Source organism: Erythrolamprus reginae, chromosome 6 (assembly GCF_031021105.1).
Source record: "Erythrolamprus reginae isolate rEryReg1 chromosome 6, rEryReg1.hap1, whole genome shotgun sequence".
NCBI classification, from domain to species: domain Eukaryota; kingdom Metazoa; phylum Chordata; class Lepidosauria; order Squamata; family Dipsadidae; genus Erythrolamprus; species Erythrolamprus reginae.
Window position 1 is genome coordinate 8,192,031 of NC_091955.1, and position 26,874 is coordinate 8,218,904.

The 26,874-nt window shown below is 41.6% G+C and overlaps 1 protein-coding gene across 1 annotated transcript in view; it reads right to left on the bottom strand.

Moving 5' to 3' along the window:
- Positions 1 to 303: 303 nt before the first annotated feature.
- The window catches only part of DYRK4 (dual specificity tyrosine phosphorylation regulated kinase 4), a 45,517-nt gene continuing 18,946 nt past the window's right edge, over positions 304 to 26,874 (bottom strand). The window contains exons 6-18 of the mRNA XM_070754698.1: positions 26,318 to 26,392; positions 23,488 to 23,637; positions 22,990 to 23,116; positions 22,134 to 22,297; positions 18,786 to 18,922; positions 17,895 to 18,035; positions 15,673 to 15,811; positions 12,455 to 12,542; positions 8,895 to 9,067; positions 5,839 to 5,899; positions 3,611 to 3,740; positions 2,158 to 2,339; positions 304 to 869 (exon numbers count right to left, since the gene is read on the bottom strand). Coding sequence (XP_070610799.1) covers positions 610 to 869; positions 2,158 to 2,339; positions 3,611 to 3,740; positions 5,839 to 5,899; positions 8,895 to 9,067; positions 12,455 to 12,542; positions 15,673 to 15,811; positions 17,895 to 18,035; positions 18,786 to 18,922; positions 22,134 to 22,297; positions 22,990 to 23,116; positions 23,488 to 23,637; positions 26,318 to 26,392 — 1,827 coding nt within the window. The 3' untranslated portion in view covers positions 304 to 609. The remainder of the gene's footprint in view (positions 870 to 2,157; positions 2,340 to 3,610; positions 3,741 to 5,838; positions 5,900 to 8,894; positions 9,068 to 12,454; positions 12,543 to 15,672; positions 15,812 to 17,894; positions 18,036 to 18,785; positions 18,923 to 22,133; positions 22,298 to 22,989; positions 23,117 to 23,487; positions 23,638 to 26,317; positions 26,393 to 26,874) is intronic.

A 26,874-nucleotide genomic window follows, 5' to 3' on the forward strand; every position in this document is an offset into this window, starting at 1 on the left:
TAGGTCATAACCAACACTTTGAATTGTGACCGGAAACTGATCGGGAACCAATGCAGACTGCGGAGTGTTGTCAAAACATACCATTTAATTATTACCTATTTTAAAAGTAATTAAGGATCATACTAAGGGACTTGAGAAGGAAGGACAATAAAAAAACCCTATTAAGTATTCAATAAAAAGTGCATAAATTTACTATTCCCGCTGCCCCCTCCTCGTGGGGGCAGAAATAAGCATTTCTGTTCATTCTATTTATCTACAAATTTATTCATACCTTTTGCGATCCCTGATAAATTTTCAGCTCGCTTTAATGAACAAACCACGATTTATTGCTTGAATACACAAATTACTATATTTCATAGCATGATCTTTTTTTTTTTTTTTAAGAGCCTGACAAGTGCTTTAGGAGTCCATGATTCAATATCCGGCATGCGTGGGAATTCAGTTTATTGGAAACCAGGAAACCGGGAGGCCTAGTCCCATCTAAGGCCCAACACCGCCAAGAAAAGCGCACAGACCACGGTTAGAGAGAGAGAGAGAGGGATGCATTAAATTTCTGTTCTCAAACACGTCACAGCAAAATATTTATCTAGAAACTGTACGGAAAGAGAATCACTGCTTGTACTTAATGGGTGGTAAGACACTTGTATTTTTCCGCAGGCCTTTCCCCGGCCTGTGGTCTCTTTTAGGCACTTTCTCCATTGGAGGCTCGGCTTCCATCGGCGCAGTTTCTTGTTTAACGGAAACTTGGTTTTCCTCTTTATTTACTTCTTCGGACAATGCAACGGGAGAAGGTTTTAGATGCGAAACAGGTACGTTTTCAGGTGGGTCGGGTTTTACTTCCGTGCTGGACGGTTGCCGAGCGGCGTCACCTGCGGAACAGGAAAGACCCGAAATATTATTGTTGCTTTGTGTTGTTGTGGTTCGCTCTGGCTCTGCTCCTGCCCCAAGGTCTGTGGATGTGGGGGAGACATCCACATGCGGTAGGCCTGTTTTGCCCCCCCCGGTGGAATCTGCTGATGAAGGCTCCTCTGACCAAGAAGACATGAGTGACAGGGAGGAGGAGAGTGTGGCAGACAGCTCAGAAGGAGATCAATTATCTAGCTCCTCCTTGGATTCGGAACAAGAGTTAAGGATACAGCCACGCATGCGGAGAGCGATGCATAGGCAGCAAAAACTGAGAGATTATTATCAAAGAAAATAAGGCCACCTGTGGTTGGGTGGGGCTGTGGTCATGAGTGAGGCTGCTATAAATAGCAGCCAGTGGGTTTGTCCATTGTGGAGGATTATCTGACCGTTGTGTTTCGTGACTGCTTTACTGACTTTGACCTTTTGTGTGCTGATTTTTCCCCGCATTGAAACTAAACCAGAGCAAAGTGTGTTTCACTTTGTGAAAGAAGAAGGACTGTGTATTGCCTCATAGCTGCAAGCTAAGTAGCACAGAACTGATAAGGGACTTGTACAAATTACCAGTTTGTTTGGAGACCAGTGCTCTTTGCTCTACCAAAAGAGGGCTTGGTTTAAGTTAATTTTCATTATAAAGAACATTGTTTTGAATTTTCAAACGTGTGTATGTGTCAGAAATTTGTACCTGTGAATTTTTGGGAGGATTCTACCAGAGAGCCCGACAGAACATGTTGGAAGGCTAAAACCAGAGAGCAGGAAGCAAACGTACGTGTTAGCCGTTATCCAAGCGTTCAGATACAGCGAATCAGGCGGTGGTTCCTACTTACTACCGCTACTGGTGCTCTCCGTGCACAGCTGTGGGTGACCGGCTGGTGCGTGCACACATCTCAGCGAGAGTTTGCTTCTGCGTATGCGCAGGAAGAAAAATGTTGCAAGGGGACACACACGTGCGTGAGATTTTGGCACAAGTGCGGAAGCAAAAAAAAGTATCACCAAAATCTTGCACGTGTGTCTCTTTGTGACATTTTACTTCCTGCACAAAGGTAGTAATACAGTAGTAGTCATATTGTTCCTCCTATCACCCATCTTCCTCCCACTTATAACTTATTGCTTCTATCCTTAAGATTTTTATTAATTTTGATTGTTTCTTGATTACTTATTCCGAATGAATGGTTTTAAGTCGAGAAGCACACGTAGAACTTGGACGACGATTATTATTTTTTAAAAGGAAAGCAAACATGAAAACTAAACAACCTCCTTTTTCTATCTGTGTAGTTTTGTGAGCATTTTCCTTTTTCTTCTCCGGGATGTAGAAAGGTATCTCGCTCGGCTTCGTGGCTGTCTTCGGCTTCTGTTTCAATCTGGGTGGCCACAGTTCCTCCATCCAAGCATGGTGGATGGCTTCTTCTGGAATCATGCGCAAAGACGGTTTCCATCTTGATAGGAAGAGGGGAGGATACAAAAACAGGTTAAGGCTAGACCGTGGTGAAATCCATTTTTTTAAATAAAAAAAAATACTGGTTCTGTGGGCCTGGCTTGGTGGGTGTGGTGTGGCTTGGTAGGCGTGGCTTGGTGCAGTAATGGGTTCCGGGTTACGCTATCCGATGCGCTGTCCCAATAGGGAAATCTGGGACGCACATGCAGCTGCGCATCCCCGACATATGCCCTTGCACTCCACATGGCACAGGACCAGACTATCTCTGAGACTGCCTTCTGCCACACAAATCCCAGCAACTGGTGAGGTCCCACAGAGTTGGTCTCCTTAGGATCCCGTTGACCAAACAATGTTGGCTGACATGACCTAGGGGAAGAGCCTTTTCTGTAGGGGCCCCAGCCCTCTGGAATCAGCTCCCCCCAGAGATTCACACTGCCCCCACCCTCCTTGTCTTCCGAAAGAGCTTAAAAACTCATCTTTGTCGCCAGGCCTGGAGTTATTAGATCTTCCACCCTGACTAATGAATGTTTTTAGTGTGATTTATTGAATGAATGTTAATGAAAGTTTTTAAAGTTAGAATTTTTAAAGATTTTTTGTTTATTAATTGGATTAATTGTACTATTGTGAGTTGGTATATGCTGTGAGCCGCCCCGAATCCTCCAATTAAATAATTAAACAATTGAACAATTGAACAATTGAACAATTGAACAATTGAACAATTGAACAATTGAACAATTGAACAAATGAACAAATAAACAAACAAACAAACAAACAAATAAATAAATAAATATGCTGGTTGGTATTAATATCTGAGCTGTGTGCAATATACTGTGTAGAATATACTATACTGATGTAAGTGCATTTGTTGTATTAATAAGAGAAGAAGCTGCTTGCTAATACTAAATGGTATATCTGCTGTGTGCAAATGATATCGTATATGAAATACTACATGCACCTGCTTTGTCTGAAGAAGATGGACTGTATTATAATTACTATTTAAGATTATGAAGATATTGTATATCTTGTAAATAATACCTTTACCATATGTTGGCTTGTGTTATTGTCTGAACAAACCACCACTGCCCCATGTACTCTGGTTCAAATACAGTATTTCTATCATTGGTTGTTTGACCAGTGTGGAGTACTGACAATCCCAAAAGAACTTCTCTACAATTACCCATTTCTCTACAGTTATTTCTTTTTGAAATGCATAGAAAACAGGATGTAGTAAAATAATCTTGTTTCCAAAAATATATATATATAAAATCTCACACGAGGCACTTCTTGAGAAAATCCAGAAAGGAGCCGACGTGTGTTTTCAAGACGACACTTAGATCTTTGGAATTTGGGTTCCTTATTTTCCCTCTCGTATTTGTGATGCTCTTTGGAGCACCGTTGGCATCTACAAAAGAGGAAAATGGATTTTACAACTGTGAGTACGTTTCCACGTCAGCCGGGACTGTGCAACCGAAAGACATTTGCAGAAACTGTCAGTCTACACAGAGAGAGCAGCTTTGTGGTCTTGAACATTACGTATTCATGACTGGGAGAGCCAATGCAGACTTTTTCATTGCTACTCTCTCTGCAGAAGTTTTTTCCAGCCCTAAATCTTTGCAGACTTTTTCATTGCTACTCTTTCCAAAGAAGGTTTTTTCCCCAGCCCTAAATCTTTGCAGACTTTTTCATTGCTACTCTCTCTGCAGAAGTTTTATCCAGCCCTAAATCTTTGCAGACTTTTTCATTGCTACTCTCTCTGAAGAAGTTTTTTTCAGCCCTAAATCTTTGCAGACTTTTTCATCGCTACTCTCTCTGCAGAAGTTTTTTCCAGCCCTAAATCTTTGCAGACTTTTTCATTGCTACTCTCTCTGCAGAGGTTTTTTCCAGCCCTAAATCTTTGCAGACCTTTTCATTGCTACTCTCTCCAAAGAAGGTTTTTTTCCAGCCCTAAGTCTTTGCAGACTTTTCCATTGCTACTCTCTGCAGAATTTTTTTCCAGCCCTAAATCTTTGCAGACTTTTTCATTGCTACTCTCTCTGCAGAAGTTTTTTCCAGCCCTAAATCTTTGCAGACTTTTCCATTGCTACTCTCTCTGCAGAATTTTTTTCCAGCCCTAAATCTTTGCAGACCTTTTCATTGCTACTCTCTCTGCAGAAGTTTTTTCCAGCCCTAAATCTTTGCAGACTTTTTCATCGCTACTCTCTCTGCAGAGGTTTTTTCCAGCCCTAAATCTTTGCAGACCTTTTCATTGCTACTCTCTCTGCAGAAGTTTTTTCCAGCCCTAAATCTTTGCAGACTTTTCCATTGCTACTCTCTCTGCAGAATTTTTTTCCAGCCCTAAATCTTTGCAGACCTTTTCATTGCTACTCTCTCTGCAGAAGTTTTTTCCAGCCCTAAATCTTTGCAGACTTTTTCATCGCTACTCTCTCTGCAGAGGTTTTTTCCAGCCCTAAATCTTTGCAGACTTTTTCATTGCTACTCTCTCTGCAGAAGTTTTTTCCAGCCCTAAATCTTTGCAGACTTTTTCATTGCTACTCTCTCTGCAGAAGTTTTTCCCAGCCCTAAATCTTTGCAGACTTTTTCATTGCTACTCTCTCCAAAGAAGGTTTTTTTCCAGCCCTAAGTCTTTGCAGGCTTTTTTCCCATTGTTACTCCCTCCAAAGAAGGTTTTTTTTATATAGCCCTAACCAGGGGATAAAATATGTGCTGAAGCATATTATGGCCAGACTAATGATACTAGCCAGATGAATACTTGGTAGGCAGATTTTATACCCCATTTTCCTCCCCAAATACTAACGTGTGTCTTATACTCTGGTGTGTCTTATCTGAAAAATATGATTAAGTGCTTCACAAAGCTAAGCAATTTACAGTCAGCCTATTGCCCCCAACAATCTGGGGGATGGAAGGCTGAGTCATCCTTGAACTGGTGAGGATGAAACTCATGTCTGTGGGCAGAGTTAGCCTGCAATAATCCCCAAACCCCCAACACTTTACCCTTAGATTATCTAAGGTTGACCTATCCAGATTCCTAAGAGGTCAGTAAGGGGTGAGCACAAGTGCACTAAAGGGCCTTCCATCCCCTGTCCTATTGCTCTCCTATATCTCATACCTTTCTTCTATTCCTATATCTCTTTTTCTATTCTTTCATTGATATGTTCTATTACTATACCTTCTTTTCTATTCTTTCTTAGATATATTTTACTATGAGTATCTCCTCTATAACCTTCATCATGTATTTTACTATGTGTATATAGATATATACCCACTAAAACCCTCATTGTGCATTGGACAACATCAATCAATCAATAAATTCTAACCACTGCACCACCCTGGTTCTTCCCGTGATGAAGTGGAGTGTGTATTTCATCCTCCTGTTAAATATTAGGTGGATAAATGCTTAAACCACAGCCACGTTTTCTCTGCCTAAAGCAGTCCTCAAAACAGTCCCCCCAATCATAATGATAACCACTTAAGTGAATTGTTCAGTAATGATCAACGCTTACCAAAGAATGTTCGCTTTCTTGATGCAGTTTGAATGAAATCAGATGGTGGAAGTCCTAAGATCTTTAAAACGAAAGAAAAAAGAGAAAGAGATAGAGAGAGAGGGAGAGAGAGAGAAAGGAGGAGAGGAGAGACGGAGAGAGGGAAAGAAAATTTACAGTTTCTCTGTAAACTGGTCAGTAGTTAATTCAGCTGAAGTCCAACCCGTGGATTGAATGACCATATCATGATTTGGCTCAGAGTGAGTGACTGGATTTAAGCCTGCTCTATTTAACTCGGTGCTAGGTTGTGGCAAGGGATATTCCCTGCTATAAATCCAGGTGAAACTACGTGGTTGAGAAGAACAGCACTGGAAGATGAACAAGAACACCTATCAGGTGCAAGTAACCAGGAACAGGAGTTTAATTCAAACATAGAAACATAGAAGACTGACGGCAGAAAAAGACCTCATGGTCCATCTAGTCTGCCCTTATACTATTTCCTGTATTTTATCTTAGGATGGATCTATGTTTATCCCAGGCATGTTTAAATTCAGTTACTGTGGATTTACCAACCACGTCTGCTGGAAGTTTGTTCCAAGGATCTACTACTCTTTCAGTCAAATAATATTTTTTCATGTTGTCTTTGATCTTCTCCCCAACTAACTTCAGATTGTGTCCCCTTGTTCTTGTGTTCACTTCGCTTCGAATTTATTCCATGCTTCAAATTTATTCCATGCTATCTATATACAAGAATCTGAACTATTAGCGGTCCAAGCTAAATTGGCACTAGGTAAAATTCAGTGGCATCCAGGGGCAGCTGGACTTAGGTCGCTTGTGGGAATGCAACGATTCCAAACTGATGATGCATTTGACCCCACCCTCGGGCTCAGCCTTCTCATTAGTATTGGGTTGCTACTAGTGTTGGGCGAACCCAATGAAGTTTGGGTTCGGGTTCGGCACCCGAATTTTTTTTAAAGTTCAGGTTCGGCACCCGAACCCGAATCTGAACTTTTGCCAAACTTTCGAGTTCAGCGCCCGGGAAAGTGCCAGGAAGTGCCGCCGCCCAGCTGTCATCTTCCAGAATAGTCAGGGCACTTCCCGGTGCTCTCCCGAACATGAACCCGAACCCGAACTTTTGGGAGACCGTCGAGAAGCGCCCCGGCTGCTTCTGAAGGTGACAGCTGGGCGGCAGCGCTTCCCAGAACAGCCAGGAAGCTGTCGGCCAGTCGGGAGGCGCAAAAGGATTTGGGGAATCCCACGAGGGAATTCCAGGGGCGGAGCTTTGATGTCACTGAGACGTCCTTCCTGGAGTCCCCGTTTCAGCCAGCCAGGAAGGACGTCTCAGTGACGTCAAAGCTCCGCCCCTGGAATTTCCTTGTGGGATTCCCCACCTCTTTTTTCGCCTCCCAACTGGCCGACAGCTCCCCGGCTGTTTCGGAAGGGGACAGCTCGGCGGTGGCGCTTCCTGGCGCTCTCCCGAACCCGAACTTTTGCCGAACATTTGAAAAAATTCAGGTTCGGATTCGGTATACCGAACCGTGCAAAGCTATCACACATGCACGAGTGCCCACACCCATAATTCAATGCCTGGGGATGGTGAAAATGCTCTCGTTTCTCCCCCGAGAGGCCTGAAACAGCCCATTTCCCAAAATCTGGTGGGCCTGGTAAGCTGGTTCTCTGCCCTCTCCAGGCTCCAGGCTCTCCTCCATCCCCCTGGAGACTCTTTGGAAGCTGAAAATGTCCTCCCAGGGCCTGTGGACAAGTCAGAAATCAGCTGTCTGGCACACACATGTACATTGGAGATGAGCTAGAGTAACAAAAAGAAAAAAATATCCAAACGCACATACGAACTGAATAAACAATCTCTCACTGCCAACCCACACTCAGTAAAAGACCTTGGAATACTAATATCGAATGACCTAAGTGCTAAAGCCCACTGCAACAATATCGCCAAAAAAGCTTCTAGAGTTGTTAACCTGATCCTACGCAGCTTCTGCTCAGGCAATCTCACACTACTCACAAGAGCCTACAAAACTTTTGCCAGACCCATCCTAGACTACTGCTCATCTGTCTGGAACCCATACCACATCTCAGACATCAACACCCTTGAAAATGTCCAAAGATATTTCACCAGAAGAGCCCTTCACTCCTCCACTCGAAACAGAATATCCTACGAAAATAGACTAACAATCCAGTAAGGGGCGTACATAAGTGCATTGGTGTGCCTTTCATCCCCTGTCCAATTGTCTTTCCTTTCTCTCACTTATCATATATATTCTCTTCCTTTCATATATCCTCTCCTCCAAGTTCACTTTTACCCTTATATATAGAAACATAGAAACATAGAAGACTGACAGCAGAAAAAGACCTCATGGTCCATCTAGTCTGCCCTTATACTATTTCCTGTATTTTATCTTACAATGGATATATGTTTATCCCAGGCATGTTTAAATTCAGTTACTGTGGATTTACCAACCACGTCTGCTGGAGGTTTGTTCCAAGGATCTACTACTCTTTCAGTAAAACAATATTTTCTTATGTTGCCTTTGATCTTTTCCCCAACTAACTTCAGATTGTGTCCCCTTGTTCTTGTGTTCACTTTCCTGTTAAAAACACTTCCCTCCTGAACCATATTTAACCCTTTAACATATTTAAATGTTTCGATGATGTCTACATGTCTATTTTTCTTCCTATGTATTTGTGTATTGGACAAATGAATAAAAAATAAAATAAAATAAAATAAAATAAAATAAAATAAAATAAAATAAAATAAAATAAAATAAAATAAAATAAAATAAAATAAAATAAAATAAAATAAAATAAAATAAAATAAAATAAAATAAAATAAAATAAAATAAAATAAAATAAAATAAAATAAAATAAAATAAAATAAAATAAAATAAAATAAACAAACAAACAGCTTGTGTGCCAGCAAACATGTCTCTGTGTGCCACCTCTGGCCCCCATGCCATAGGTTCGCCATCACTGTTCTAAGCGGTTTACAGAGCAATCACACAGACCCCAAACAATCTGGGTCTTCATTTCACCGACCTTGTTAGCGATGTAACAGAGAGTACCTCCATAATGCAGGCAAGCTGCTCCACTTCATTTTCCCCTGGGAAGAGGGGGTACCCCGTGTAGAGCTCAACCATGATGCAACCCAAGCTCCACATATCGATTGAGGTTGTATACGGGTGGCCCAGAATGACTTCCGGAGAGCGATAAAACCGGCTCTGGACATACGTGTACACTAAAGCAAACGAGAAAACGGAGAATGGACATCGGAGGGAAAAATGGTGAGAGAGGGTAGCTCAGCCACCACCAAAAATGACACACACACCCCAGCAGTGGGGGAGTAAGTTTATGCACTAAATAATAATAATAATAATAATAATAATAATAATAATAATAATAATTATTATTATTTATTGGATTTGTATGCCGCCCCTCTCCGTAGACTCGGGGTGGCTAACAACAATGATAAAAACAGCATGTGACAATCCAATAATAAAACAACTAAAAACCCTTGTTATAAAACCAAACATACACACAGACATACCATGCATAACTTCTCACTCCCCCATGCCTGGCGGTATAAATGAGTCTTGAGTAGTTTACGAAAGACAGGGAGGGTGGGGGCAATTCTAATCTCTGGGGGGAGTTGGTTCCAGAGGGCCAGGGCCGCCACAGAGAAGACTCTTCCCCTGGGGTCCGCCAAACGACATTGTTTAGTCGACGGGACCCGGAGAAGGCCAACTCTGTGGGACCTTATCAGTCGCTGGGATTCATGCGGTAGCAGGCGGTTCCGGAGGTAGTCTGGTCCAAAGCCATGTAGGCTTTGAATGCTTATTGAATGCTTAATAGTTTTTTAATTGTCCTTCCTTCTCTAAGTACCTTAGTATGATCCTTAACTACCTTTAAAATAGGAAATAATTAATTATGTTTTTACCCATAAATGCTTTAATCATTTTAATCATTTTATCTAGAACTGAACTTTTATAGCAATGAAAGAAAATTGAGCTACTTGCCTAACCTGTTATCATACTGAACCTTGTGGGTTCAGTACAAAACCTTAAAATGTTACTGTGCTCCTCAACAAATAATGCTGCCTATCATTTGTCCTTTTTGTGGCTATTCAAATAATGGGACTTAATCAACTGAAAAAGAGTCCAAGCCCCTATTTGAAAACGTATCTTAGTCGGTAAGCCACTCCCACCCAATCACATTATCTTTAAGCCACCCTGGTCACATGATTGTGAAGCCACTCCCACCTGGTCACATGGCCGGCAAGCCACTCCTACCCAGTTACATAGCCATCAAGCCACACCTACAAAATAAGCCACGCCCACAGTGTGGCAGTAAAATTTTTGGCAGCCCATCACTGCTCAGAAGGTCACTATTTGTGCCATTAGATCTAGTGTTCTTCTTGTTATATTGAGGCAATTGCTTCCCTGGCCTATTCCTGCAATACGAACCTGCAACCTGCATCTACCGTGTTTCCCCGAAAATAAGACACTGTCTTATATTAATTTTTGCTCCAAAAGTTGTGCTACGTCTTATTTTCGGGGGGTGCCTTATATTTCTCAAATAAGACAAATTCACAGGCAGAAAAGCTGACACCCCCAAAGCAAGTGTACCATACGGTACACTGATTGCGGTACGGTACCTGTCAGTATGACACCCACATACACAAACGACGGCACTTATATGGTACAACAGTATACTCCCGCTATTGCAGTTTCCGGCCACCAGAGGAGCTACAGTCTACGCACTGTAGTGGAGATTGTAATGGCGGTGAGACAGCAGCAGACTGTGTCTGCTGTACTGGGCAGTACAAAGCGATGGAAGGGGCCAGCAGGGGACGCCACATTATTAGGGTACCGCTATGAACAGCTTTGAATGGTACCGTATGTTTTTCCACCGTACCGTATGTAAACTTGACTGCGCCTTATTTTCGGGAGGTGCCTTATATTAGCAAATTCTGCAAAACCTCTGACATGCCTTACTTTCGGGGTACGTCTTATTTTCGGGGAAGCAGGGCAAGTCTGTATCTCTGTTTTGATTGGTTCCCCATCCTCCTCATATGCTTTGGAGGATGTTTGCCTGTTCTGACCCACTTCCCAAACATGACAAACCTTCTGTATCTAAATCAATGATTCCTTTATTAGGAGTGCCAGCAGCCCCAGAAAAAGTTTCTCTTTCACTGCAGGCTAACAAGTCTGAATGATGAATACCATATTTTTCGGACTATAAAATGCCCCTGTCTCCTCCCTAAAAGAGGGCATTTGTGTGCATCTTATACTCTAATGTAGTGTTTTCTTTTGAAGTTTCTTTTTCAGGCCCAATTAAGTGCTAACAATCTTCCCAGCTTTTACCGACTTGCAGGCTCTTCCATTGTTACTCTTTGTGAAGAATGTTTCCCAAACCCTGTCTTTGCAGGTTTTTTTCATTGCTCTACTTAGAAACATAGAAGACTGACGGCAGAAAAAGACCTCATGGTCCATCTAGTCTGCCCTTATACTATTTTCTGTATTTTATCTTAGGATGGATATATGTTTATCCCAGGCATGTTTAAATTCAGTTACTGTGGATTTATCTACCACGTCTGCTGGAAGTTTGTTCCAAGGATCTACTACTCTTTCAGTAAAATAGTATTTTCTCATGTTGCCTTTGATCTTTCCCCCAACTAACTTCAGATTGTGTCCCCTTGTTCTTGTGTTCACTTTCCTATTTAAAACACTTCCCTCCTGGACCTTATTTAACCCTTTAACATATTTAAATGTTTCGATCATGTCCCCCCTTTTCCTTCTGTCCTCCAGACTATACAGATTGAGTTCATGAAGTCTTTCCTGATAAGTTTTATGCTTAAGACCTTCCACCATTCTTGTAGCCCGTCTTTGGACCCGTTCAATTTTGTCAATATCTTTTTGTAGGTGAGGTCTCCAGAACTGGACACAGGATTCCAAATGGGGTCTCACCAGCGCTCTATATAGCGGGATCACAATCTCCCTCTTCCTGCTTGTTATACCTCTAGCTATGCAGCCAAGCATCCTACTTGCTTTTCCTACCGCCCGACCACACTGCTCACCCATTTTGAGACTGTCAGAAATCACTACCTTGCTGCGAATATTTCTTTCCAGCCCTAACCAGATGCTAACAATATTCCCAGCTCTTATTGGCTTGCAAGCTCTTTCATTGTTACTCTCTGCGAAGAATGTTTTCCAAACTTTGTCCTTGTAGGTTTTTTCCCCCCATGGCTTTACTTGCTCCGAATGTTTCTTTCCAGCCCTAACCAGGTGCTAACAATGTTCCTAGCTCTTACCGGCTTGCAAGCTCTTTCATTGTTACTCTCTACAAAGAATGTTTTCCAAGCCCTAAGTCTTTGAGGGTTTTCCCCCCATTAACTAAAACTAAGGTGCATCTTATACTCTGGTGCGTCTTATACTCCGAAAAATACGGTACTCGGCTAGGGACTCCTTTATATGAGCTCCAAAACATTGACCCAGAGAAGGAAATGCTACAGGATTGCCCCTTCAACATTTTGTGATATCATCTACATCTATAGAATAAAGAAAAGCAATTCAAAGTCTTTTTTTAAAAATCAATAAAAAAATTGTATCTACTTGACTCCGCAAACCTCTTTGATGTTCGTAGCAGCTCGATCCGAAATCAATAACTTTGAATGAAATTTGTCCAGCTGAAGAGTGGCTTATTAATATGTTCTCCTAAATAACAAAGACCAAGGGAGAAAATATCAGTACATTTCATCTATCAGGTTAACAGAGACTGTAGCACCCCCAGTTATGGGATTGAGTGAGTCAGAGGATGATGGGGGATTAGAGGAGGAGGACCTGATGTTAGATGCAAGGGTCAGGAGGACTAGGTCGAGACATGAGTCTTATGAAAAAGAAGAGGGTCTTGGCATTAGTAGATCTATAGGACACTCAGACACGCCTTGTCAGTATATGTTCTGTCTGGGTCACTCCGGAAGCCAATACCAACCCAAAAAGAGAAGCCAAACACACCGGTAAAAGGCAAAGGCAGTTTATAAAATTCAAGAAAAACACAGGTAACAGAAAATGTCCTTACAAACAGGAAAATGCTGTATCTTCAGATATATCCACGAAGGCAAAAGTCCATGCAGCAATACAGGATTCTTGCTGCCAAGCCGAGGCTGTAGATAGCAGACCTACACCTCCCACGGGTCTTCCAAACTGCTGGGCCACAAGCCAGGAACAGAGACACCGAGAACAAAGCAGGACACCATAACTCCAATTGATAACACTCCACATGGCTTCAAGGGCTTGCCTGCCTTTTAAACCCTGCTGATGAGGATCACACCCAAACCCAGCTGTTCCTAATTCAGTGCTGATAATACTTCTTTAATTGCTCCTTTCTTTGATCTGAATGTCTCTGTTGCATGTCAATGACAGCTTGTGCATCATCCCCTAATGATTCCAAGCTACTGGTTGGGGAGAGCCCCCCAGGGGCTCTCATGCTGTTCATCCTCATCCCATTCCTGGCTGTCCCCTCCCCTGTCCGACTGCTCAGCCCCCTCCTCTTCACTGTCATCCTCCTCCAGGCATGGAGCCAGCAGAGACACAGCTGGTCCCTGAGCAGCCTCAGGCTGAACCACAACAGTATATAAGGAACATTCTAAGGGGAAGTGGGCATGGTGAACGACGTTTCATGGCGGTTGGTGAATTGAAGTTGAGAGAACTTTCTGCTTCCAGAGACTGTTTATCCCTGCCAGCTTCAAGTTCTACAACACTTCACTGAATTGTAAGTTCAGTCAAACTGCCAGAAACACTTCAAGGATTGAGATTAATGACCCTTTGGCTTGTAGCCAGGGTTTTCTTATCTCCGGCTCATTAGCCAGGAACGCTGCCGGCATGGACTGAAACTTAACCTGTTTTGTACTGGATGTTTTATAACAACAACAACAACAGAGTTGGAAGGGACCTTGAAGGTCTTCTAGTCCAACCCCCTGCTTAGGTAGGAAACCCTACACTACTTCAGACAAATGGTTGTCCAACATCTTCTTAAAAACTTCCAGTATTGGAGCATTCACAACTTCTGGAGGCAAGCTGTTCCACTGATTAATTGTTCCAACTGTCAGGAAATTTCCCCTTAGTTCTCATTTATTTCTCTCCTTTTTCTAGAGTCTCAGTATCCTTTTTGCATCGTGGTGACCAAAACTGAATGCAATATTCCAAGTGTGCCATTACCAAGGCCTTATAAAGTGGTATTAACACTTCACGTGATCTTGATTCTATCCCTCTGTTAATGCAGTCTAGAATTATGTTGGCTTTTTTTTGGCAGCTGCTGCACACTGCTGGCTCATATTTAAATTTTAGTGGTTTTTTTCTTTAAATTTTTTGACATATATCTTTATTAATTATTTACATTTAAAACAACAAAAAGAAAACGGAGACACACACAGAAACACACACACCCCGAAAATATACAAACAAAGAACATAACATAATAAAGCATACTGCTTTATGTTATAATTTACATTGGTATCAGAACTTCTAACAATTAACATAAATGTTAGGTTTTAATAGCAATGTAGCTTTATTTTGGATTCTGTTCTGTCGGGCTCTCTGGTAGACTCATCCCAAAAATTCACAGGTACAAATTTCACACACACACACGTTTGAAAATTCAAAACAATGTTCTTTATAATGAAAATTCACTTAAACCAAGCCCTCTTTTGGTATAGCAAAGAGCACTCGTCTCCAAACAAAGTGGTAATTTGTACAAGTCCCTTATCAGTTCTGTGCTACTTAGTTTGCAGCTGTGAGGTAATTCACAGTCCTTCTTCTTTCACAAAGTGAAACACACTTTGCTCTGGTTTAGTTTCAAAGCGGGGAAAAATCAGCACACAAAAGGTCAAAGTCAGTAAAGCAGTTACGAAACACAACAATCAGATAATCCTCTACAATGGCCAAACCCACAGGCTTCTATTTATAGCAGCCTCACTAATGACCACAGCCCCACCCAACCACAGGCGGCCTCATTTTCTTTGATAATAATCTCTCAGTTGTTGCTGCCTATGCATCGCTCTCCACATGCGTGGCTGTATCATTAACTCTTGTTCTGAATCCAAGGAGGAGCTAGATACTTGATCTCCTTCTGAGCTGTCTGCCCCACTCTCCTCCTCCCTGTCACTCATGTCTTCGTGGTCATAGGAGCCTTCATCAGCAGATTCCACCGGGGGCAAAACAGTCCTGCAGCATGTGGATGTCTCCCCCACATCCACAGTCCTTGGGGCAGGAGCAGGGCCAGAGCTAACCACAACAGATTCTTTGAGTGTGTGTGTGCTTTTTCTTCCAATCGAACCTGGCCCAGACAGAGCAATTTCCTACAGACCTTTCATTATTAAATTAGGCGACATCAATGCATTTTGCAAACTCTACAGTACAACAGAAATAGGGGGGGGAAATTATCTTGAGCTTTAATTTTGTTATGCATATCCAAAGCATTGACAATGCCTAACTAAGTTAGAGTTCTTATCCGTTCTGAAAAGGGCTTTCTTACACTTCAATATTTTAAATTTCCAAATATCATACAATTATTGAAAAACCTCACCGGTACTGAAAGGAAGGTTGTGTGCATGTTTTTTTAAATTATGGGTTTTTAACTTCGTATTATTAGATTTGTATAGTACATTGTTTCTATCACTGCTGTGAGCCACCCCGAGTCTACGGAGAGAGGCGGCATGCAAATTTAATAAGTAAGTAAGTAAGTAAGTAAGTAAGTAAGTAAGTAAGTAAGTAAGTAAGTAAGTAAATAATAATAAATAATAAATAAATAAATAAATAAACAAATAAATAAATAAATGGTACTTACGGGCTTCAGATCACAGTGGATAATTTTTTCCGTGTATAAGAGTTGCAAACATCTTAAGATGCAATGGGTGAAACGGCGAATCAAACCCAAAGTAAAACCTTGGAAATTATTTTTCTTGATTAATTCATATAAATTTAAACTGTGGGGTGAGAAATAACATTTTTACCAACATGTGCATGGAGAGGCCGCCGCACTAAAACAGCTGCAATTCTTCTTTTAAAAAATAATTGTTATTATTTTTATCTTTAAAAACAAAAAAACAGAAACAAACATACAAGGATAAAAAGTTTCCATTTTACAACATATCCATAGAGTGTATATCCACATTTTACATTTTCTCCTCCTTCCTATTCACACACACACACACACACACACACAGAGTTCCTTTATTCCTTACTTATTATTTGTACTACTTCTTATATATTATGTTTTGTTATTATATCAATATATTGCTTTACAGCTGCAATTCAATTATTTGACATTTTAAAGCTGTGAGAAATTATTATTTGACTGAAAGAGTAGTAGATGCTTGGAACAAACTTCCAGCAGACGTGGTTGGTAAATCCATAGTAGCTGAATTTAAACATGTCTGAGATAAACATATATCCAACCTAAGATAAAATACATGAAATAGTATAAGGGCAGACTAGATGGACTATGAGGTCTTTTTCTGCCATCAGTACTAAAAAGGCTTTGCTCGGTGTTCTTGTAAATCTAAATTAGCACAGTCTGTCATGGTTTATCAAAAGCAATTTTTTCCCAGAGCTATGAATCATGCCATATTTCAATCATGTTGGTTGTCCAAAATGCACTTCTTTTCCGGGTATTACCTAGAAGTGACATGTTCCCTTTTTACACAATTCTAACAACTGCAGATTCAGAACTTTCCCCCAAGAATTTCTTCTCTTCCTTTTGAGAATCTCCTGAACCTAGGATTTACCCATGGGCTGTTAGATATTCCCTCATTATTTGAAAATGAGTCACTTTCATTGCTAACTTCTAAATCATTGTCTCCTACGCTCTCATCCTCATTGCCTTCTGATAACTTTCTTAAACCAGGATAAGCTAAAACCTCTGTTTCCTCATCCTCAGAGTCTGATACTTCCCGAGGCTGGCAATCACCCTGGGGGGGAATTATTGACCCCCTCGGAGAGGGTCCGCAACTTGGGCGTCCTCCTCGATCCACAGCTCACATTAGAGAAACATCTTTCAGCTGTGGCAAGGGGGGCGTTTGCCCAGGTTCGCCTGGTGCACCAGTTGCGGCCCTATTTGGACCAGGGGTCACTGCTCACAGTCACTCACGCCCTCATCACCTCGAGGCTCGACTACTGTAACGCTCTCTGCATGGGGCTACCTTTGAAGAATGTTCGGAAACTTCAGATCGTGCAGAATGCAGCTGCGAGAGCAATCATGGGCTTTCCCAAAAATTCCCATGTTACACCAACACTCCGCAGTCTGCATTGGTTGCTGATCAATTTCCGGTCACAATTCAAAGTGTTGATTATGACCTATAAAGCCCTTCATGGCACCGGACCAGATTATCTCAGGGACCTCCTTCTGCCGCACGAATCCCAGCGACCAGTTAGGTCCCACAGAGTGGGCCTTCTCCGGGTCCCATCAACAAAACAATGTCATTTGGCGGGCCCCAGGGGAAGAGCCTTCTCTGTGGCGGCCCCGGCCCTCTGGAACCAACTCCCCCTGGAGATTAGAATTGCCCCCACCCTCCCTGTCTTTCGTAAACTACTCAAGACTCATATATACCGCCAGGCATGGGGGAGTTGAGATAGCTCTTCCCCCTAGGCCATTACAAGTTATGCATGGTATGTTTGTGTGTATATTTGGTTTTATAATAGGGGTTTTTAGTTGTTTTTTATTATTGGATTGTACACGTTGTGTTTATTATTGTTGTTAGCCGCCCCGAGTCTACGGAGAGGGGCGGCATACAAATCCAATAAATTATTAATTATTATTATTAATTTCCAACCTCTCTTGCTGCTGGGTCCCTTATATTTATTTGTTTGGTTGATTGTTTACGTCATTGACTGACAACATTTGCGTTCAGTACTAAAATGAAAAAGCTGTCTCGTTTATAGCGGCCAATACCATCCTATCTAGCTGTTAAGATTAAGGGCTGCTAAGATTGAGAAAATAAATAAATCCAGCAAATTCACATTTAATCACTACAGGAAGTAATTAGCCGGAGATGCAGAACGGTGCCTTACCCTAATAATTCAAAAGAGATGCAGAAATGATTCCGGAAGCAAAAATACTCTTTCATGTGGACGACGTTATGTGTATTATCTTGGTCCTTTTTCCGTAGCGAATTTAAGATGCCCACTTCAACCAAAGCTTGACTGTGGAATCTGAATATAAGGGGGAGTGGGGGGGGGGGGTATTACACAAGATGTGATTTTGACCTGGGAGTAAATCAATCATAATTGAACAAAACAAATTAGGAATCAATCTCCTATTCAACTGGCGACTTGATTTTTTTAATTAATAAAATGTAAAACAAAACATCAGATCGTGCAGAATGCAGCTGCGAGAGCAATCATGGGCTTTCCAAAATATGCCCATGTTACACCAACACTCCGCAGTCTGCATTGGTTGCCGATCAGTTTCCGGTCACAATTCAAAGTGTTGGTTATGACCTATAAAGCCCTTCATGGCACCGGACCAGATTATCTCAGGGACCGCCTTCTGCTGCACGAATCCCAGCGACCAGTTAGGTCCCACAGAGTGGATCTTCTCCGTGTCCCGTCAACTAAAGAATGTCGCTTGGCGGGACCCAGGGGAAGAGCCTTCTCTGTGGCGGCCCTGGCCCTCTGGAACCAACTTTTTATATTAATTGGCTTTTAATTATTTCTAACATCAGACTACTATTGTACACTGCTTTATTGTTGCTGTTAGCCGCCCCGAGTCTCCGGAGAGGGGCGGCATACAAATCCAATAACTAACTAACTAACTAACTAACTAACTAACTAACTAACTAACTAACTAACTAACTAACTAACTAAACCAAGCAAGCAAGCAAGCAAGCAAGCAAGCAAGCAAGCAAACAAACAAACAAACAAACAAACATAACAAAGACAAAAGAATCCAAACAATCGTACCTCTTTTTGTTCCTTATTATTTTCACCGCTACTTTTTCACCGGTTTTGTGGTCCAAACACTTCACTACGTGACCAAAGGATCCTTTCCCAATCACAGCCAGGATTTCGTATCTATATGCAATATGATCGCTTAGTACCTACACAGAGTGACAACAGCGTACAAAGTAAACATACCACTACCCGCTACTTCTTGTGCCACATTCACAAAACAAGCACAAAGCCAAAACTGCATTGTCATTCTAGACCCAGCGATGGTGAACCCTCAAACTGTCTAATGCCACGACCCCTTAATACAGTTCCTCATGTTGTGGTGACCCCCAACCATATGTCTAGCGCCAATTCTGCCACCAGAGCTTTAAGCTGATGGGCAGAAAGGTCAGAGGGACGCCCCCACTGTCAACGCCTGATTGGTCGGATTGCAAAAATATGTTCCAAGGTGCCAGAATAGAAGCTTTAGTTCCTAACACCATGGGGAATTTGACTTTTCCCATAAAGGTCTAAGGCGACCCCTGTTTAACCCCCAAATGGGTCCTGACCCCCAGGTTGAGAACCACTGTAAATCTAGAAGCAAGCCATTCTGCTGGTTAATTGTTCTCAATGTTAGGAAGTTTCACATTTAGTTCTAGGTTGGAGCCTTCTTTAATGGTCTTCCACCTGTTAGTTCTTATCCTGTCCACAAGTACAGTGGTACCTCTACCTAAGAATCCCTCTACTTATGAACCTTTCTAGATAAGAACCGGGTGTTCAAGATTTTTTGGCCTCTTACAAACCCGAGCCTCCGAAACTGTAATTGGAAAAGGCAGGAAGAAGCCTCCGTGGGGCCTCTCTAGGAATCTCCTGAGAGGAAACAAGGCCGGAAAAGGTGGGGAGAAGCCTCCATGGGGCCTCTCTAGGAATCTCCTGGGAGAAAACAGGGCTTCCACCCTCCCTGTGGTTTCCCCAATCACACGCATTATTTGCTTTTAAATTGATTCCTATGGGAAAGATTGCTTCTTCTTACAAACTTTTCTACTTAAGAACCTGGTCACGGAACGAATTAAGTTCATAAGTAGAGGTACCACTGTACTTTGTGACAGCCCCTCAAACAGAGTGGTATCTTGCTACTCAACTGTTTTTGAAACTCATCAAAGTGGTATTCAACCCTTTTTGATGGAAAAATACTCATTGTTTGTTCAGTACTCAACACACAAGCTAGAACTTGTGGCGTACATAAGTGCACCAGTGTGCCTTTCGTCCCCTGTCCAATTGTCTCTCCTTTATCTCATATATCTTTTCTTCCTTTCATATATCTTCTCCTCTATTTTTATATCTTTTCTTCTATCCTTTTCTTTATATATATTACTACATGTCTATTCTCTTCAATATGTATTGTTTATTTTTACATGAAAAGACCGCCCTTTGCTTGCAGCGCTGCTGCGGTGTCCTTTTTCGTAAAAATAACAATGTTATTTTTACGTGAAGACCTCCCTTTGAAGGAGCTGGGGAATCCCTCCCACGAAGAGATTCTGGGGGCGGAGCTTTGACATCACCGGCAGGTTGCTAAGGACGCCAAGGTGATCACTTCCTGGATTCCATGGAATCCAGGAAGTGATCACCTTGGCATCCTTAGCAACCTGCTAGTGACGTCAAAGCTCCAAACGCCGAACACGACCCCGAACTTTGCCCAAAGTTTGGAAAAATTTCGGGTTCGTGTTCGGCATACCAAACACCGCAAAATTCGGTACGGACCCGAATTGTGCGGGTTCAGTTTGCCCATCACTACTTAAGACCACACAAGGGATGTTTTGCCATGATCTTGAAAGCAGAATTTGAAAGAGTTTAAGTTTTCTTGAAAGATAATTGGAATAGAATTCAATTTGATAGGAAATTCTCAGGTTTTGTTTTTCTTAGAATGTGAGAACGTATTGCAACATCGAGAAGTGAATCAACTGTTACAATTAGAAACCTAGCGGAATAATGTTTGAACTCTGTCTCCTATTCCTGGTTCTCTAAACTCAGCAGAATTCATAGCGTTAGATATTATATTATATTGAATTTAGTGATTAAATTGTATTAGATGGTGATTATTTACAATATAAATGTAAATTCTTCCTTCTTCTCTTAAAATTTCTATATATATTTTCATAACTTGTTGCTTATATCCTAAGATTTTTATTAATATTGCTTCTTCGTTGCTTATTTGACTCCTATGACAATCATTAAGTGTCGTACCACATGATTCTTGACAAATGTATATTTTATTTTATGTACGCTGAGAGCATCTGCACCAAGACAAATTCCTTGTGTGTCCAATCACACTTGGCCAATAAAAATTCTATTCTATTCTATTCTATAAACTTTTATACAGGTTTATATTTACTATTTTTAAAATTGATACTTTCACATATTTCGTAGACGATGTTAAATAACAAAATGACTCTTTTTTTTCTTTTTTATTACAATGATGACTTTCACTTTGAGCGGAGCGACTGTAGCGCCACTAAATGTTGTATGTCATGTTTGTTATGTTTGTTTTTGAAAACTAATAAAATATTTTCAAAAAGAAAGAATTCATAGCGTTAGATAAAAATGTAACATGGGACTGTGTTTAATGCTTTCTTTAGTTTGTAACCCACCTCGTCGGAATAGCTGACGAACGAATGGGAGCATATTTTGTAGTTAGAAACATAGAAACGTAGAAGTGTGACGGCAGAAAAAGACCTCATGGTCCATCTAGTCTGCCCTTATACTATTTTCTGTATTTTATCTTAGGATGGATATATGTTTATCCCAGGCATGTTTAAATTCAGTTACTGTGGATTTATCTACCACGTCTGCTGGAAGTTTGTTCCAAGGATCTACGACTCTTTCAGTAAAATAATATTTTCTCATGTTGCTCTCATGATCTTTCCCCCAACTAACTTCAGATTGTGTCCCCTTGTTCTTGTGTTCACTTTCCTATTAAAAACACTTCCCTCCTGGACCTTATTTAACCCTTTAATATATTTAAATGTTTCGATCATGTCCCCCCTTTTCCTTCTGTCCTCCAGACTATACAGATTGAGTTCATGAAGTCTTTCCTGATACGTTTTATGCTTAAGACCTTCCATCATTCTTGTAGCCCGTCTTTGGACCCGTTCAATTTTGTCAATATCTTTTTTGTAGGTTAGGTTGTATTAACCACCATTTTGCTTCTCTAGGGTGTCATTCCCTTGCGGGGGTCACCATGCTTTTGGCCAGACATTGAATGCACAAAAAGAATAAAACTTGTCTGTTCTCTTTGCCCAAACATCTCATCTGAATTCTTTTGTCAAAGTTCAGCACGCAATCTGGATGCCAAGATCTACCACCACATCTGCCTCTTCCTACCTTTTTATAGGAACCATGGTCGTCATCGTAAGTGCTGATGTTCTCTCCATCTAGGTAGCCCTCAATTTTTTTTGCGTCCAGGCCGAGAAACCACAGCTCTTTATAGTCCTTGATTTCTCGTTGTTCATACAGGGTGAGTTGGTTTTTAAAATATTTCAAGGCTTCTGGTTTTGGAAGGAAGTGAAAGGGGTATGAAACGGTCTGAATATGTCACACTTTGTCCAAATCAATATTTAACAGGTAAACTGTTCCTCTTTCCATCTTCCGCCCTCCAACTTTTCACCAGTTTATTAAATGGTGTAGGTAGTGATGGCATAAATGTTGATTTCCTGCAAAGCAGTGTTCAAGGCCTCCCTCTATGTCTGAGTAACTGCTCTTGTCTCCCACGCATTCTTTTCACCCGTGCATCTAAAATAGGGTCCACAATCTCCCCCTCCTCATCAGACCCAGACAAGGCCCTACCTGGGTGTTTAATATTCTCTGCAGGACCCTCAATCTCCATCCCTTCCTCACCCTCTTGTAGGTATAAATGTTGATTTCCTGCAAAGCAGTATTCAAGGCCTCCCTCTATGTCTGAGTAACTGCTCTTGTCTCCCATGCATTCTTCTCACCCCTGCATCTAAAATAGGGCCCATAATCTCTCCCTCCTCATCAGACCCAGACAAGCTGGGTGTTTTATATTCTCTGCAGGACCCTCAATCTCCATCCCTTCCTCACCCTCACTATCCAACTCTGACAGCCACATGGGACTATGATGCTCAGACAGACTCGGTTCCTCATCTTCAAATTCTGTGATTAAAGGAGCTGGCTGTGATCCAACCACATTTTCCCTTTAGCCTTTGTCCTAGGACTGTACCTGCTGAAGTTAGTGGGAACTTGACGTTTTGAGTTTTCTCAATGTCTCCAGATTTACTGCTCAGTCCTCTGGGGATGTTTTCAGAGACGGTGGGAGGAAGCGGCTGGACTTGGGATCGGTTGTTATCCTGCAAAGTTGCAAAAGGTGTTGGTTTTTTCCCCTTCTTAACCAATTCATTATTTCTGTGATTTATTAATTACTCTGACAGGTTCAAAAACCAACTTTCAGGGGAAAATATTGCTGGGATTAAAAAAAACAAAACACCATAGCATCAAATAGCATCCTGGAATCCAGGAAGTGATCACCTTGGCGTCCTTAGCAGCCTGCCGGTGACGTCAAAGCTCCCTCCCCGGAATCTCTTCGCGGGAGGGATTCCCCGTTCGGGTTCGAGTTCGGACGAATTTTGCGCAAAGTTCGTCTGAACTTCCCGAACCCGAACACTGTTGGGTTCGCCCATCACTACTTTTAGGGCCTCATTTCACCCCAGAGGAAACTTACCGAATGCAGAGTTGTCACAGACTGAAAAGTTTTGGTGGCTATTTGTGGGAAAAGGGCATCTTGCTGTAGAGGTTTCAAAGCGTTGGTCACCAAACTTGATTTGGCTGGACAGTCCAAATGAGGGAGGGCGTTGATATTGCTGTTTAATTTCTAAGGAGGAAATACAGAGTTAATCCCAGAGTGGTCGCGATGGCCTAGAAGTGGAGCTCTTGCCTCGCAATCAGGAGGCTGGAAGTTCAATCCTAGGTAGAAACATAGAAACATAGAAGACTGACGGCAGAAAAAGACCTCCTGGTCCATCTAGTCTGCCCTTATACTATTTTCTGTATTTTATCTTAGGATGGATATATGTTTATCCCAGGCATGTTTAAATTCAGTTACTGTGGATTTATCTACCACGTCTGCTGGAAGTTTGTTCCAAGGATCTACTACTCTTTCAGTGAAATAATATTTTCTCATGTTGCTTTTGATCTTTCTCCCAACTAACTTCAGATTGTGTCCCCTTGTTCTTGTGTTCACTTTCCTATTAAAAACACTTCCCTCCTGCACCTTATTTAACCCTTTAATATATTTAAATGTTTCAATCATGTCCCCCCTTTTCCTTCTGTCCTCCAAACTATACAGATTGAGTTCATTAAGTCTTTCCTGATACGTTTTATGCTTAAGACCTTCCACCATTCTTGTAGCCCGTCTTTGGACCCATTCAATTTTGTCAATATCTTTTTGTAGGTGAGGTCTCCAGAACTGAACACAGTATTCCAAATGTGGTCTCACCAGCATTCTATATAGCGGGATCATAATCTCCCTCTTCCTGCTTGTTATACCTCTAGCTATGCAGCCAAGCATCCTACTTGCTTCATCATATCCATCTCTGCACAGTCTACAATTTTCTTTATTACATCTTCTTTTTTGGGGATATTTTCCCCCTTCCAATTTTGTGCATAAACTATCCTAGCTGCTGTTAAAATATGAACTGCTAAATACAAAATGTCTTTTTTATAATTCCGCTTGGTTATGCCTAACAAATAAAATTCTGGGTTTTTTTCTATTTCTTGTAGTACAATCTCTTTTAACATTTTTTCTATCATTTTCCAATATGTCTTAACTTTATTACAGGTCCACCATTGATGATAATAAGAGCCTATTTCCTTTTTACATTTCCAGCATTTTGGGACCAGCAGTCGGCATTAATAATGTATTATATGCACATTTTTGTAGGTTTGGAAAACCCACACAATGTTCTCTGGTCAAGAGACCAGGCAGTTTCTATGATTCTTGAAGCTGGTCATTTCTCTTTGGACTCCTATATAATGGAAATGAAAAAAGTGACTTAGGGGTGTTTTTCACACTTTCGATGATTGCAACATCTCTATGGTCACATGATCAAAATTCAGACGTTTGGCAACTGACTCATGTTAGTACTATGTACATAACTAGCTGGGTTTGGCAATATATAAAATAAATCAACAATAGAAACATAGAAACATAGAAGACTGACAGCAGAAAAAGACCTCATGGTCCATTTAAATGTTTCGATCATGTCCCCCCTTTCCCTTCTGTCCTCCAGACTATACAGATTGAGTTCATGAAGTCTTTCCTGATACGTTTTATGCTTAAGACCTTCCACCATTCTTGTAGCCCGTCTTTGGACCCATTCAATTTTGCGAATATCTTTTTGTAGGTGAGGTCTCCAGAACTGAACACAGTATTCCAAATGGGGTCTCACCAGCGCTCTATAAAGCGGGATCACAATCTCCCTCTTCCTGCTTATTATACCTCTAGCTATGCAGCCAAGCATCCTACTTGCTTTCCCTACCGCCTGACTGCACTGTTCACCCATTTTGAGACTGTCAGAAATCACTACCCCTAAATCCATTTCTTCTGAAGTTTTTGCTAACACAGAACTGCCAATACAATACTCAGATTGAGGATTCCTTTCCCCCAAGTGCATTATTTTACATTTGGAAACATTAAACTGCAGTTTCCATTGCTTTGACCACTTATCTAGGAAAGCTAAATCATTTACCATATTACAGACCCCTCCAGGAATATCAACCCTATTGCACACTTTAGAGTCATTGGCAAATAGGCAAACCTTCCCTACCAAACCTTCTCCTATGTCACTCACAAACATATTAAAAAGAATAGGACCCAGAACAGACCCTTGTGGCACACCGCTTGTAACCTGTCTCTGCTCAGAATACTCGCCATTAATAATAACTCTCTGTTGTCTACGCTTCAGCCAGCTGCAAATCCACTGAACTATCCAGGGATTAAGTCCAACCTTCACTAATTTATCTATCAGCTCTTTATGTGGAACCGTATCAAAGGCTTTGCTGAAGTCCAGATAGGCAATATCCATGGCACCACCTTGATCCAACACCTTTGTGACATAGTCAAAGAAATCAATGAGATTAGTCTGACATGATTTGCCTTCAGTAAAGCCGTGCTGATTTGGGTCCAATAAGTTATTGTTTTTAGGTGCTGATTTATCCTCTTTTTGAGTAGAGTCTCCATCATTTTAACTGTATGTATGCTTACATGTATTAGAACATTATTGCTTTAAGAGCTAGTGTTACGGATTGCCAGCAGAGGGAGCCAGAAGCGCGATTCACTCTCTCAGCTACTCTCTGCTATTTCTGTTTTGACTTTGTGATTATGCTATAGTAAGAAGTATGTATGACTGGCTGAGGGATTCTGGGAGTTGAAGTCCCCCAGTCTTCAAGGGGCCAAGCATGGAGACCCTTGCTTGAAACAATTCAATGAAGACGATCTGAACTTGAAGCCATTACAGGGCTCTTCTGTTCCCAACACATTCCTGTGCGAATACCTGTCGGAAAATTCTGTTCGCTCCACGGCGGCTGCTCTCTTGAGACGGCAATTTAGGACGAGACAGTGCTGCTATCTGGGGGAAATGGAGAACAATGGCAAAATTAGCACAGAAAACGATATCCTCGTGACTTCGGTGCTTAGTACAGTTATGCTACTGAGATGTAGCTAAATTAGTAATCGGGTATTCTTATTCCTAATAAGTCCAATTCAAAGTTTCTCATGTAACAGCCTCAACAGTCAGTGAAGCAGTGGAAGTGATGTGCCGGTGCCTGGAGGCTGTTGGGGTCTGGATGGGTGTCAACAGACTCAAACTCAACCCAGACAAGACGGAGTGGCTGTGGGTTTTGATTCTCAAGGACAATTCTGTCTGTCCATAACCCTGGGTGGGGAATTACTAACCCCCTCAGAGAGGTTCCGCAACTTGGGCGTCCTCCTCGATCCACAGCTCAAATTAGAGAACCATCTTTCAGCTGTGGCGAGGAGGGCGTTTGCCCAGGTTCGCCTGGTGCACCAGTTGCGGCCCTATCTGTATTGGGAGTCACTGCTCACAGTCAC